Here is a 13995-nt window from a genome sequence, read left to right on the forward strand (position 1 = left end):
ATTAAATTAACTCAGTTCGAATTCCAAGCTATTTTTAGTATTTCTTTCTGGTTCGTGGTAAGAGGGGCTTATCTAAATATGGATAAATTTGTAGCTCCTCAAAGAAATCCTGTGAGAAATACATCCCCAAAGAATAATACAAAACTTATTGCCATTGTCCCAATAATAATGCTCCAAGAAGAAATTTATTATAAATAATATGAGTAGTTGGTTATAAATAGAATCTAGGAAGGGGTGAGTAAAATTGGAAATAATTTTTCAGATGGAAGACATACTGTGGGGGCAGGGAGGATAAGTGGCTTTCGGATGTTTTCACAGCTGTTAACTGCCAGTGCTAGATTTTGATTAAATCTGAATCCTTGTCCACTTTACAGGAGTAAAGAATTAAGAAGTCAAATACTTGGTGGCTTTTGGTGCTGAATCCTTGAAAGGGAACTCTGAATTACCCATGTCCACTTTGAGGGTTAGTACCTACTGTTCCTGGGGGCAATGGTGATTCAGTGGTAGAATTCTCATCTTCTATGTGGGAAACCCAAGGTCTATTTCCAGCCAGCGAACCTCATGCACTGGCAGCCAGCATGTGTCTGTCAGTGGAGAATTGAGTGTTGTGACACTAGATAGATTTTAGCAGAGCCTCTAGATTAAGACTAGGAAGAAAGGCCTGGTACTTTACTTTTGCAAAACAACCAGAGAAAACCCTACGGATCACAATAGTCCAGTCTTTAACTGCACACGAGGATGGTGCAGGATGCGGCAGCATTTTGTTCTGTTGTGCATGGGGTCCCTATGAGCTGGGTGTGATGCAACTCAATGACAGTTAACAGCAGCAGCTCACTGTTAATAAGTCTAAACACTGTAGCCACATCTTGTGTGATCTTAGCCTGGTCACTTCCCTTCACCCCCCTTGGATCTCAGTTTGTATATTTGTGAAAAGATGAGATTGGACCAGATTGCAGATGGCATGTGAACTATGACTTCTTCCATGCTAGCCTTGCAGTTTTTGCTGCTCACATAGATTAGCAAAAACTGATAGTGACCCTATAGGATGTAGATTATGGAGCTATGGCCTCCAAATCCATCTCACTCATCCGCAGGCCTCTAACTATATCTAACTGATTGCAGCTGGAAACTAGAATGAACTCTGTTGGCCGTTCTGGACCAGATGATTTCCAGGGTCCTTTTTTCTTTCTTAAGATTGTCTAGAATTCCCAAACCTAGACCGGTCTTCTCCCCAAGGCACTTTATTTAGAGGATTTCAGTAGCAACCAGTGAGTGAAGAAATTGAGGAAAATATATGATTCCTGGCAGGACAAAAGACTCCAGGAGTGCGATGGAGTGAATCCTACTCACCCTGTATGTGACAAATATTTTATGCTTACAACCATCTTCAAAAAGAAAGCAAACTTTGCCTTTGAGTCAATTCTGATGCATGGTGACCCCATGTGTTGCAAAGTAAAACTGACTCCCTGGAGTTTTCTTGGCCGTAATCCTCACAGAAGCAGATTGCCAGGGCTTTCTTCCACAGTGCCAACCTTTTCTCAGCTTAGTGCAAACCGTCTGTACCATTCAGAGGCCTATAATCATCCTCTTAAGCTCTTTATAAAAAGGAGCAGCCACATCCAGACAGGAGGGGCTCCCTGGAGGATCTCAGAAGTGACTCTTCTCATCTCAGGCCTTGCCTTCCCAGTATGAGGACATTTTGAGTTTTTCAGGGCAAAGACAGACAGACTTTTTTTTTTTAATTCCTCACTAGGGACAACTCATTTGCAAAGGATTATATTGCACATGAATTGCACTGATAGAAAATTGGCAGTTTGAAGAGGAAAGAAATGCACTTTGTCCTTTGTCTTGTAAACTGTCTAACGTTAAGTTATTTATTTAATCACACGTTCTTTGTGTTAGGTCTTACCAAATAGGGGGGTGTTTTGGACATTTGTGTTAATGTTTACATTCCATAGCTCTTGATTCTGTGGCTGTTAACAACTGTGTCTAGCCTAAGCAAGAGGCACAGCAAAGATGACCCTGACAGTGACGAATTTCCTAGCATAGTGTTTCTCAGCAGTAACCTTCTTCCCAGTTGTGGCTATTATTTCATGGATCCTTTTTAATTCTCCTTGAGCACTGGTTTGTGGATTGTATGAAGTATGAAGAGCTAAAGCTTTTTTTTATTTCTCTCTATTTTTCTTGCTGCTGCTTTGCGTAAATGATGATATCTCCCGCCACATCTGCCACATAATCAATGTTTTTCAACACTCCAACACTGGTTGCCTCCCACAGAGACACGTGCACATGTTGTAGTCTCTATCCACACTCCCACCCCCACCCCCTTTTTGCTGTAGCTGGAACAGATGCCCTTGGAGTGGTGGATGTGACTTCTCAGACCCGGCTTCACACCCCTCCCCCATTCTGATGCAAATATCTTTTGGCATCTCGAAAAGAAGGATTAGCCCAGGTTGTGTCCTCCTGCAGCCTCCACACGCCCTGTCCCGTCAGTCCGGGGGACTGAGATTTGCCTCCTGCATTGTTGGCCTTCTGAATCTTGTGGTGGCAGCTTCTGAAAGCCTCCTTTGTCCAAACATGCTGCCAGAAACCGGGAGCCTGTTCTTAAGGCCGGGTGCTCTGTCCCCAGGAATCCAAGTAATAACTTAATAGCCTCTGGCCTCCACTTAACAGGGCCTCCCTCTGACAGGGCTTTGTAAGTAGTGCAGCACACAGATGGAGAATGGCAACTTATCTTGGGACTGTCACAGTACTCCTTGTTTCCCAAATCAGGTGCCTTCTCTGCCAGCATGTCTACTGAGAACCGAGGCTTTACAGAGGCTCCATACCTCCTCAAAAGAATTGGACACAAAGGGACAAAAATCAACAGTGTCTGATCTTGCATTGAAAGCTGGAAAGTCAGGATTACGCATTAAATCTCTTTATAACTACCAAACCCAAAACCAAATTCACTGCCATTGAGTCAATTCCAACTGATAGTAACCCTATAGGACAGAGTAGAGCTGCTTCATAGGGTTTCCAAGGCTGTAAATCTTTACAGAAGCAGACTGCCTTATCTTTCTCCTGCAGAGAGGCTTGTGGATTTAAACCTCTGACCTTTTAGTTAGCAGCTGAATGCTTTAACCACTGTGCCACCAGAGCTCCTTTGATACCTACATATTCATATAACCCCCCCTCCACACACACACACACACACACACAGACAATGTACTTTAGGCCTCTTACAATTTTGTCCTTTCAACTTCAGCTTTGGTTGTTGCTTAGCCTGCCCAATGCTAGTTGAATATTTCTTAACCATTTGGCATTGAATGGATTCTAATTCATGTAAACCCTACATGTGTGTCAGAGGAGAATTGTGCTCCATAGGATTTTCAATGGCTGATTTTTTGGAAGTAGATCTCCAGTCTTCTTCTGAAGTGCCTCTGGTTGGACTCAAACCTCTAACCTTTTGTTTATTAGCAGCTAAGACTATTGCACCACTTGGATGGATATTTCTTCAATATATATTTTTTCCCAAACAAAATTGAAGACTTACACATTTCTTACCTTTATTAACATATTTGACTCAAAGGGATAATACAATTCCAAGCTCTGCACCACCCCCTTCCCAATCAAATGATAACTAAACATGGCAACCAGAGACTTGAATGTAAGTTCAGATTGGATCCTTTCATCTAAACACTTTATGATAATTGATTTAAAACATTGGCATTCAAAAGCATGTATACATGTGTTACCCAAAGAGCAACTTGGTCCTTGTTAGGTTCTGATATTGTGTCAGAACATAAATTATTTTTTAAATGATTAGGATTTAGTTCCTATTAAAAGCTCCTTTTTCTTTTTGTACTGCATATTGCTGACGCTGCATTTTTCTTTTCCTTTTTTACACCTTTTAGGAAAGCATGCCTCAGACTCCTCCCTTTTCAGCAATGTTTGACAGCAGTGGTTACAATCGAAACCTCTATCAGTCTACGGAGGACAGCTGTGAAGGGTTGTATTACCATGACAACAACCTCCTCTCTGGATCTCTGGAAGCACTCATCCAGCACTTAGTACCAAATGTGGATTACTATCCAGATGTAGGTATTCATGTTCCTCTAAAACACATCCTTGGCACTGAGCAGAAGTTACAATACAGTAGGCAGGGACCATAGATACTACAGAATTACATCTGGGTTGCTAAGAATTGTTCTAAAAATAAATTGCACATGGATTATGCTGAAGGTGTTGTCTCCTTATTGATAGTGAGTTGCTTTGCAATCAAATTGAGCCTGAGCTCGGAAGGAAGGTTGGGCATTCCTACTTCCGTAGTGATACTGCCTCAGAAACCCAAGGAGGGGTCGCTATGAGTCGGGGCCGACTCGATGGCAAACAACAACAACAACAACATGGACCAGATTTTAGTGTTGACTACATAACTGTTGCTTTTCAGGATCTGCATTGAAAGCAGTCAGATAGCACCTAAATGAAGTATTTTTATGTTTGGATTGGTTCTTAAGAAAAAAAAAAAAAAGATGACAGAGAACATTTGATGCTCCTAAAATACTGAATTTTTAATCTCTTGAGACCACCATTATGCTGAAAAAAGTGAAGTTAACCCAGGGGAAGTAGTAGAAGAGAGAATAAGAGTTATACTCAGCATGCAATTCTTTCTAGCTTGATTATCAGGTGACACATGCTCGTGTGTCGCACCTTGATAACTTACGTTTATACAGATAGGACTTTGTACAAAAATGTGTAAAAAGGTCTTGGAACATCTTTATACATTTTCTCAAACTTTAATTTGGACATGGGCCTACTCTTAGCATCAGCACTCAAACATTTTCTGTCTCTGGGGTAAATTACATTTTTTTTTCTCTTCCTTGTGCCACAGCTGTCCTTTTGGAGTTGAGTTTAGGAATATGATGAGATTTAGTCAGTAGCTGGTTGTTGATAAATGAAAATATTCAGACACTATATTTGTATGTTTTCATCAATATAATCATGACCTTGGTGTACAAAGGATAGTTTGTGCTTGCCACAGTAATTCACCATAATGTTTCTGACTGAGTTATCTCTCTTTTGTGTGATTTGTTAAATAGCATTTCAAATGTGTTGCTACATGGGGCAAACTTGTAATCAAAAGTAAAAGGAATGCCTTGTTCAGCTCTGTAAGTGTTTATGAGCTACTTGGCGCCTAAGGAAAAATAAATAAATAAAACTCCATGGAATTTCTCTTTTCATTGGGAGTCTGAAGCTATTATAACAAATAAGCCCTACTTCATTACTGCCTTCTTGAGAGACAATGTGGTTAAAGAAAAGTATATAGTGTTGTATTATGCTTTATCAAATTGCTGAGCCTTGGAGCAAGCAAATAGATTATTTGAAAGCCCGCCTTTGAATGTTCTAACACAAACACTCCAGTGTGTCACACTGGACACACTGGATAATTCTTTTCTCTTTCTCCTTTGGGAGGCGAGGGGGTTTCCATTGAGTTACCATAATATTTGGACACAGAAGACAATCCTGTATGGGTGGTATATTTAAGTTAGATTTATCTCTCTGGGCTAAATGCCATTCTACTTTACTAGAGTTGAGTTATGTGTCCTGGTATCCTGGCTCCCTGAGAATGGACATGAAAATGTGCTCTGAATAATATGAGGAGGTAAACTTATCCTGTACCTCTGTTATTTTTAGTTTTGTTTAAAGAAAAAGATAAGCCAGAAGGTGAAGGAGAAATCCATCTTACGCTGCTTTTTGCTATTAGTGCACATCACTTTTGAAGCTACAGCCTATTATTAACTTTAATCAAGAGAATGTAATGACATAAGCTGTGTAATATATAGGAGAGAGGTGTTAGTTTCAGAAACAGTGTAAACATGATGACTCTTTTCTCTTGCCACAGAGAACGTACATATTTACCTTCCTACTCAGTTCTCGGTTATTTATGCATCCATATGAGCTAATGGCGAAAGTTTGCCACCTGTGTGTTGAACACCAGAGACTAAGTGATCCTACCAGTGATAAGGTAATGCTTTTTTGAACATTACAATTTTTTCTATTAGGTTTATTAACTTTATAGCTTAATGTTTGTGAAGTTGGTTCCATTAAACAACCCTAGTATATCTCTCCCCCAGCCTCAGGAACATGGGTGGTACAGGTTGTTTGAATGGCTAACTTAAAGGTTGGCAGTTCGGACCCACTCAGTGACTCTGGGGAAGAAAAGTCTGGCAAACTCCTTCCAAAAAGCTTATAGCCAAGAAAACCCTATGGTGCAATTGTACTCTATAACCAGTTGTCATAGGTCAGGCTGATTCTACGGCAACTATCTGTGCATAGGGAGTTGGGAATATTATAAAGAACATGGTATAAATCTAATTCCATGGAGAGACTCCTTGACCCTGCCTTAAGTTGGTGGCACTTGGCATTGCCATACAAGGTAGGGGGAGGCTGCAGCTTCTTCTTGAACCCTAACGACTTTGCACTAGAAATTTACCAGTGATATTATTGAAAATTGTTTCCTTGATGTAGTTCATGCAGCAGATAGAACTGAATTATATTTGCTTTTTCTCCCTAGAACCAGATAAGAAAAATTGCACCTAAAATCCTTCAGCTCCTGACAGAATGGACAGAAACATTTCCTTATGATTTTCGGGATGAAAGAATGATGAGAAACTTAAAAGATCTGGCTCACCGAATAGCCAGTGGCGAGGAGGTTGGTAACCTGAGTTTAGCACAGTGCTTGGATTCCCAGGCATAGCCTTGGTGGGAAATGGTGCTGCACTGTGTGTCAGCATCTCTGTCACTACTTACTTTCTGATTAGTCTGGATAAATCCTCTGCATAATGTATTGATCTATTGGATATGTTAAATGGGGTGATTATATCATTGTACTTCAAAGGGCTATGATCTCAAGTTATATGTGGTTAATTTGAGGTATGTTCATGTCAATTCAGACACAGCATTCATGCTACAAGGACTTACACTTTTCTTCCTTAAAAAGATCTGGACACAGCTATTTAAATAACACATGCCTTAGGCACTATACCACCAGAGCTCCCATAAAGTAAAAAATGTTAATGTATTAATAGATCATATGTTACATATTAATAAATTAGAAATAGATTCTCTAGACCAAGGAAAGGAGAAAACAAATGTACTAATCTTGAGAGCAAATATGGCTACTGTGATTAGAGTTTGAACTCTAGGTAAAAGGAAGCTGTGGTTGGCTACATAAGTCTCACTATCAGAAAAGACAAAGTATATTAATTCCTCAGGGCAATGAATTAAATGAAATTTTAATTCTTATAAGGAGCTCTGGTAGCATAATGCCTAAGGTGCTTGACTGCTAACCAGAAGGCTGGCGGTTCAAACCCACCAGCCACTCCTCGGAAGGAAGGTTGGGCAATCCTACTTCCGTAGTGATACTGCCTCGGAAACCCAAGGAGGGGTCGCTATGAGTCAGGGCCGACTCGACGGCAAACAACAACAACAACAAATAAGAAATAAACTTTATTATAAGGGATATTGTACACAGGCTGTAGAATAAGATCATGGGGAGTGCTCTTTATAGTGTTTACAAGAAATGTCCTTTGACACAAGCCAAGGCCATAAGACAAATATATAAGTTAGCAAAGGTGATTCTTTTAGGGAGGAGAAAAGAAAGAAATGATGCAAACCTTCTAGAGCCTTTTGGATGTTGAATCCAGGCTAGCACCCAGAATATATAGAGATGAAAAACAAGTCTCTTAGATAATCTGCCATAAATATCACTTCCCTCAACTGAGCCTTTGATAAGAACTAACTAGCTGTGACAAATTCAAGGTTATCCCCTTTGAAGCAGGCCTGGAAGGCTGGTATTCTGTGTTGAGGCTTGTTGGGCAAGGATGTCTTTGTAGTTTCTGTGTTGCTGCTGAGCTTCTGTGAGCAGGTTGCTTAGGCACAGATACAGTGTTTTCACAGAAAAAAAATAGATGAAGCATTTGGCGGTTGCAGTGATGGCTTGTTTCTTTAGTCTTAAAAATCCATTTTCCCAGTATGAATAATTTTCCTTTAGAACTCATTGTGCTCCCAAGATCATGTAACAAGGCACCATACCATTCTGTCCACTTCTTAAAAATGTATTTTAATATGATTTTCCCCAACTTAAAAAAAGAAAGAAAAGGAAAGGAAAAAAAACCCTAAAATGATATAAAAATTAGTGCTTGAAAAATTTACAGTTGACTTCCCTGCCTTATGCTGTAGCTCATGAAATAGAATTAACCCTCTTACTGCTCTTATATGACATTTTATTAAATCCTGGTGCTCAAGAGAGCTGTCATTTCTGCAAGGCTGAATGAGTGGTTTCCTGGGTTATTTTGTAAGTTAGGACTGTTATAATCATTTGCTTGCTTACCTGATAAAGATTCCAGCCAGGCATAATTGGGTAGGTTTCTCACAAAGGCAAAAGTTAAGTATCGCAGTACAGATTAGTAGTAAATTCGTATTAGAGGAGTTAGCTTTTGGTTTGCTTGGCTGGGTTGATGCTGGCGCATTGGCCTTGGTTTTGGACAAGATGATACTCAAAAGATCTCTCACTCACCTGTCATTTTGTCATACTGTGGTGGCTTGCATGTTGCTATAATGCTGGAAGCTGTGCTATTGGTATTTAAAGTACCAACAGGATCACCTATGGTGGACAGGTTTCAGAGGAACTTCCAAATTAAGACAGATTAGGAAGATGGACCTGGTGAGGTATTTCTAAGAATTTTGGCCAGTGAAAACTTTATGAATAGCAGCAGAACATTGTCTCATGCCAGAAGAGGAGCCTCACAGGTTAGAAGGTACTCAAAATATGACTGGGGAAGAGTTGCCTCCTCAAAGTAGAATTGACCTTAATAATGTGGTTGGAGTAAAGCTTTCTGAACCTTCATTAGCTTATGTGGCATGATTCAAAATGAGAAAAAAGAGCTACAAACATCCACTAATAATTGGAATTTGGAATGTATAAAGTGTGAATCAAAGAAAATTGAAAGGTGTCAAAAATGAAATGGAACACATAAAGATTGACATGCTAGGCATTATTGAGCTGAAATGGACTGGTGTTGGCCATTTTGAATCAATCATATAGTATACTATGCCAGGAATGACAAATTGAAGAAGAATGACATCACATTCAACATCAAAAAGAACATTCCAAGATCTGTCCTGAAGTATAGTGCTGTCAATGATAGGATAATATCCACATGACTATAAGGAAGACCAGTTAAGATGACTAGTATTCAAATTTGTGCACCAATCACTAATACCAAAGATGAAGAAACTGATGACATATACCCACTTCTGCAATCTGAAATTGACAGAAGCATTGATAATTACTGATGATTGGAATATGAAAGTTGGAATAAAGTAGTTGGAAAATATGGCATTGGTAATAGAAACAACACCAGAGATTGTGTAACAGAATTTTACAACACCAAAGACTTATTCATTGCAAATACCATTTTGCAAACCCATAAACGGTGAGTATTCATGTGGATCTTCCTGGATGGAATACACAGGAATCAAATAGACTACAACAATGGAAAGATACTCTAGAGAACTATAATATCATTAGTCAGTGGCTGACAGTGGAACAGATCATCAATTGCTCATATTCAACTTCAAGCTGAAGCTGGAGAAAATTAAAATAAGTCCATGAGATCCAAAGTACAATCTTGAGTATATCCCACTTGAATTTAGAGACCAGCTCAAAAACAGATGTGATGCATTGAACACTAATGGCCAAAGACCAGACAAGTTGTAGGATGACATCAGGACATCACATATGAGAAAAGCCAAAGATCATTACAAAGATGGGAAATAAAAGTCCCAAATGGGTGTCAAAAGAGACTCTGAAACTTGCTCTTAAACAGAGAGTAGGTAAAGCAAATGTGAGAAATGATGAAGTAAAATCACTGAACAAAGTGTGCCTTGAGAAGACAAAGTATTGTAGTGAAATGTGCAAAAACCTGAAGTTAGAAAATCAAAAGGGAAGAATACACTTGACATTTGTCAAGCTGAAAGAACTGAAGAAAAATTCAATCCATAAGTTGCAATTTTGAAGGATTCTGTGGGAAGAATATTGAATAATGTTGTTGTTGTTGTTGTTATGTGCCATCGAGTCGGCCCCGACTCATAGCGACCCCTCCTTGGGTTTCCGAGGCAGTATCACTACGGAAGTAGGATTGCCCAACCTTCCTTCCGAGGAGTGGCTGGTGGGTTTGAACCGCCAGCCTTCTGGTTAGCAGTCAAGTGCTTTAGCCACTATGCTACCAGAGCTCCTTATGTAGGAAGCATCAAAAGAAGATGGAATGAATTTCCAGAGTCACTGTACCAAAAATAACTGGTCAACTTTCACCTATCTCAGGAGGTTGCATATGATCAAGAACATGTGGTATTGACTGAATGCAGTTTGAGATATTTCAACAAACAGATACAATGCTGGAAGTATTCACTCAATTGTGCCACGAAGTTTGGATGCCAGTTTGAGGATTAAGTGCAGCTGACCCAAACCATGGTATTTTCAGTTACCTCCTATGCATACAGAAGCTGCACAGTGAATAAGGAAGACTGAAGAAGAATTGATGTCTTTGAATTATTGTGTTGGCAGAGAATACTGAAATACCATGGAGTGCCAGAAGAATGAATAAATTGTCTTGGAAATACAGCCAGAATATTCCTTAGAAGTGTGGATGATGTGCTTTCCTCTGTTGTATTTTGGTCATGTTATCAGTAGGGACCAGTCCTTGGAGAAGCATATCACACTTGGTAAAGTAGAGGGTCAGTGAAGAAAGAGGAAGACCCTCAATAAGATGGATTGACACAATGGCTGAAACATTGGGCTCAAACATAGCAATGATGAGGATGGGGCATGACCAGGAAGCATTTTATGAAGTTGTACACTGGGTCTCTATAAGTTGGAACAACTCAGTGGGACCTAACAGCACCAACTCAAAAGATCGTTGGTGTCTTGAGGGTTTTTCCTTGTGTGAAGGCTGAGACCTTGAGTCAGACAGCCAATGCGTTGTCTCAGTCATATTGAGGTACCTGACTTTGTATGTCATATGTCATTCAGCTTACCTTCTTTTGATTGCCTTAATTTTTTTCCCCCTTAAGATAAAAAGTAAGAGTTTTAAAAATGTCAAATGGATGTCTCTGAATCCTCTTGTTATGAGAGTAGAAGAGGGAGATAATTTCTATCTGTGTTGGTCAGAAGGATCTTGGCTGTTTTTATAGGATCAAGCCATTCAGGGGTGAAACTGAGTAAAGGCCCAGCAGCATTCTATCCCTGTCTCCTGATCAGCACATCTATGTCAATAACAGGGAGCTCTGGTAGCGTAGTGCCTAAGGCACTTGACTTCTAACCAGAAGGCTGGTGGTTCAAACCCACCAGCCACTCCTCGGAAGGAAGATGGGGCAATCTACTTCCATAGTGATACTGCCTCGGAAACCCAAGGAGGGGTCGTTATGAGTCAGGTCCAACTCGACGGCACATAACAACATCAGCACATCTATGTCAATAACAGGGAGCTCTGGTAGCGTAGTGCCTAAGGCACTTGACTTCTAACCAGAAGGCTGGTGGTTCAAACCCACCAGCCACTCCTCGGAAGGAAGATGGGGCAATCTACTTCCATAGTGATACTGCCTCGGAAACCCAAGGAGGGGTCGTTATGAGTCAGGTCCAACTCGACGGCACATAACAACAACAACAACATGTCAATAACATATTCTTGATACGTTAGATAGACAAGATATTGAGAATTCCAAGTGGTTTTGAGGATAAAAAGAGAAAGTAAAATATAAACCAAATCAAACTGAAGACTTGATTAAATTAGGGGTTGAGTGTAGAGGTTACATGCTTACTCAGATCGGGTTTCACAGTGAGATGTTATTTTCTTCAGCAATTTCATTTAGCATTCAGAAACAGAGTCCATCCTTAGCAGCTAGCTGAGCCATGTGTGCTCTGGCAAGTTCCCTAAATTCCTTACTCCTTGATTTCCTCATTTCTATAAATCATAGAGGTAACTATTTGTGTTAATGTTCCTTTCACATTTAAAACTGTGTGATAAATGCTTTTCTTCACTTTTTTGCTTGGCAGTCTACTTCTCTGTGATGTGCTGAAGTGCCTCTGCTCTGAGAGGCCTTTCCTTACCACCTCAACTATGTCATGGTCTCTCGTTACTGGCTTTCAGCAGTAGTGCCCTGTTTCTTTCACAGTGCTCTGCAATTAGTAATTATTTGCTTGCTTACTGTTTGTTTCCCTCATTCAACTCCATACTGTGCTTTCCTTGCTCATCATAGAGTCCCTAACTTGTAGCTCAGTGCTTGGCATTTAATAGACACACAGCAGTTTTTGAATGGATGGATGAATGAATGAAGAAACCAATGAATCATTTGTTGGAATAGGAAAAGAGTATTTCCTTCTCCTAAGAGTGTAGGTTTGAGGTGTGACTTGTTGCTTCTTGCCTGGGACTTTTGGAATTTGTTTTTTGTCAGTCAGTGAATCCAGGTGTGCTCTATATATACTTTAGTCAGTTTCTTCTGAATTTACTAGAGTAGTTCCACATAATTTGGCTTAATATGTTTCCCTCTTGGGGATTTGCCCAAAATGAAGTGGTTTATTAGGACTTACCTGCAAGAAATATAAATGAAACTAATGATTGAATTACATGACAAATGAGGATAATGGGTAGAATGCAATTTTCTCTTCTTTACAAGGCTGGTCTTTATAACAAGAACTTCTATCTTTATTTGCCAGGTAGTTATTGTCACTGGCATTTGAAGGTACAAAAAAGAATAAGTACATATTTAGTAATTCATGACTTAGTGAAGAAGTATATTTAACAACATGAAACTTGGTTTCTCCAATGGAATCAAATATCAGTAAGAGACTTGAAGTCACACACATGTATTTTCTCTCTCTCTCTCTCTCTTTCTCATACAGACGCACATGAGCATGCACAGAGTAGTTGTTACAGGAATAGCTTTCCCTTATCTCCTATTTAGGAGCTCTGGTAGCATAGTGCCTAAGGCATTTGACTGCTAACCAGAAGGCTTGTGGTTCAAACCCACCAGCCACTCCTCAGAAGGCAGGTTGGGCAATCTATTTCCATAGAGATACCACCTTGGAAATCCAAGGAGGGGTCGCTATTAGTCAGATCCAACTCGACCGCAGTGAGTTTGTCTGGTGGCATAGTGCCTAAGGCACTTGACTGCTAACCAGAAGGTTGGTGGTTCAAACACACCAGGCACTCCTCAGAAGGAAGGTTGGGCAATCTACTTCTGTAGAGATAATGCCTTGGAAACCCAAGGAGAGGTCACTGTGGGTCAGAGATGACTCGATGGCACATAACAATAACAACAACAATTAGGTAAGTGTTCCCCTGACATTTTGCTGCTGTTTTTTGCTCACTAGCAACCTCTTTGGAGTTGAGTCCTTGAATATAATATTCCCTCTCCCTCCTTCCTATAGAAAGCTTTTGTAAAGTGCAAAAGAGAAGGAGTTCCTGAGTGGTACAGATGATTAAGCTCTTGACTGCTAGCCAAAAGGTTGGCAGTTGGAACCCTCCCAGATGTACCTCAGAAGAAAGACCTGGAGATCTGCTTCTGAAAGGTCACAGCCTTTAAAACCTTATGGAGCAGTTTTACTCTGCGCACATGAGGTCTCTATGAGTTGGAATTGACTTGACAATATCAAGGAAGTATAGAATAAAAAATCTTTTACCACATATGCTTGATGTTCTAGAGAGTACTAGTTCTCACACTTCACTGCGTGTTAGAATCACCTGGGGAGTATTTGCATCCTGATACCTAGGCTGCACTCCAGACCAATTAAATCAGAATAGAGGGAGGCAGGCTGCTGCTTGTCCCCGATTAGCTGTTTTTGGTGATCATTGCTTCTCAGGTAGTACCCTCAGGTGGTGACCAGCAGAGAAGTGGGAATTTCTGACAAAAGTATTTTCCTTGGGGATCCTGTGAAGGGGGAGAGTACATGAT

At 40.2% G+C, this 13995-nt stretch overlaps 1 protein-coding gene across 1 annotated transcript in view; it reads left to right on the top strand.

The window, feature by feature from the left end:
* The first annotated feature begins 448 nt into the window (after positions 1-448).
* RASGEF1B (RasGEF domain family member 1B) overlaps positions 449-13995 on the top strand; it is a 39088-nt gene continuing 25541 nt past the window's right edge. Inside the window, exons 1-4 of the mRNA XM_042781787.1 lie at positions 449-463; positions 3897-4079; positions 5885-6007; positions 6557-6694. Of these exons, the coding sequence (XP_042637721.1) occupies positions 449-463; positions 3897-4079; positions 5885-6007; positions 6557-6694 (459 nt within the window). The remainder of the gene's footprint in view (positions 464-3896; positions 4080-5884; positions 6008-6556; positions 6695-13995) is intronic.

The sequence above is a fragment of the Orycteropus afer genome, unplaced genomic scaffold, assembly GCF_000298275.1.
Source record: "Orycteropus afer afer isolate SDZICR_OR568_19922 unplaced genomic scaffold, OryAfe1.0 scaffold00172, whole genome shotgun sequence".
In the NCBI taxonomy this organism is placed as follows: Eukaryota; Metazoa; Chordata; class Mammalia; order Tubulidentata; family Orycteropodidae; genus Orycteropus; species Orycteropus afer.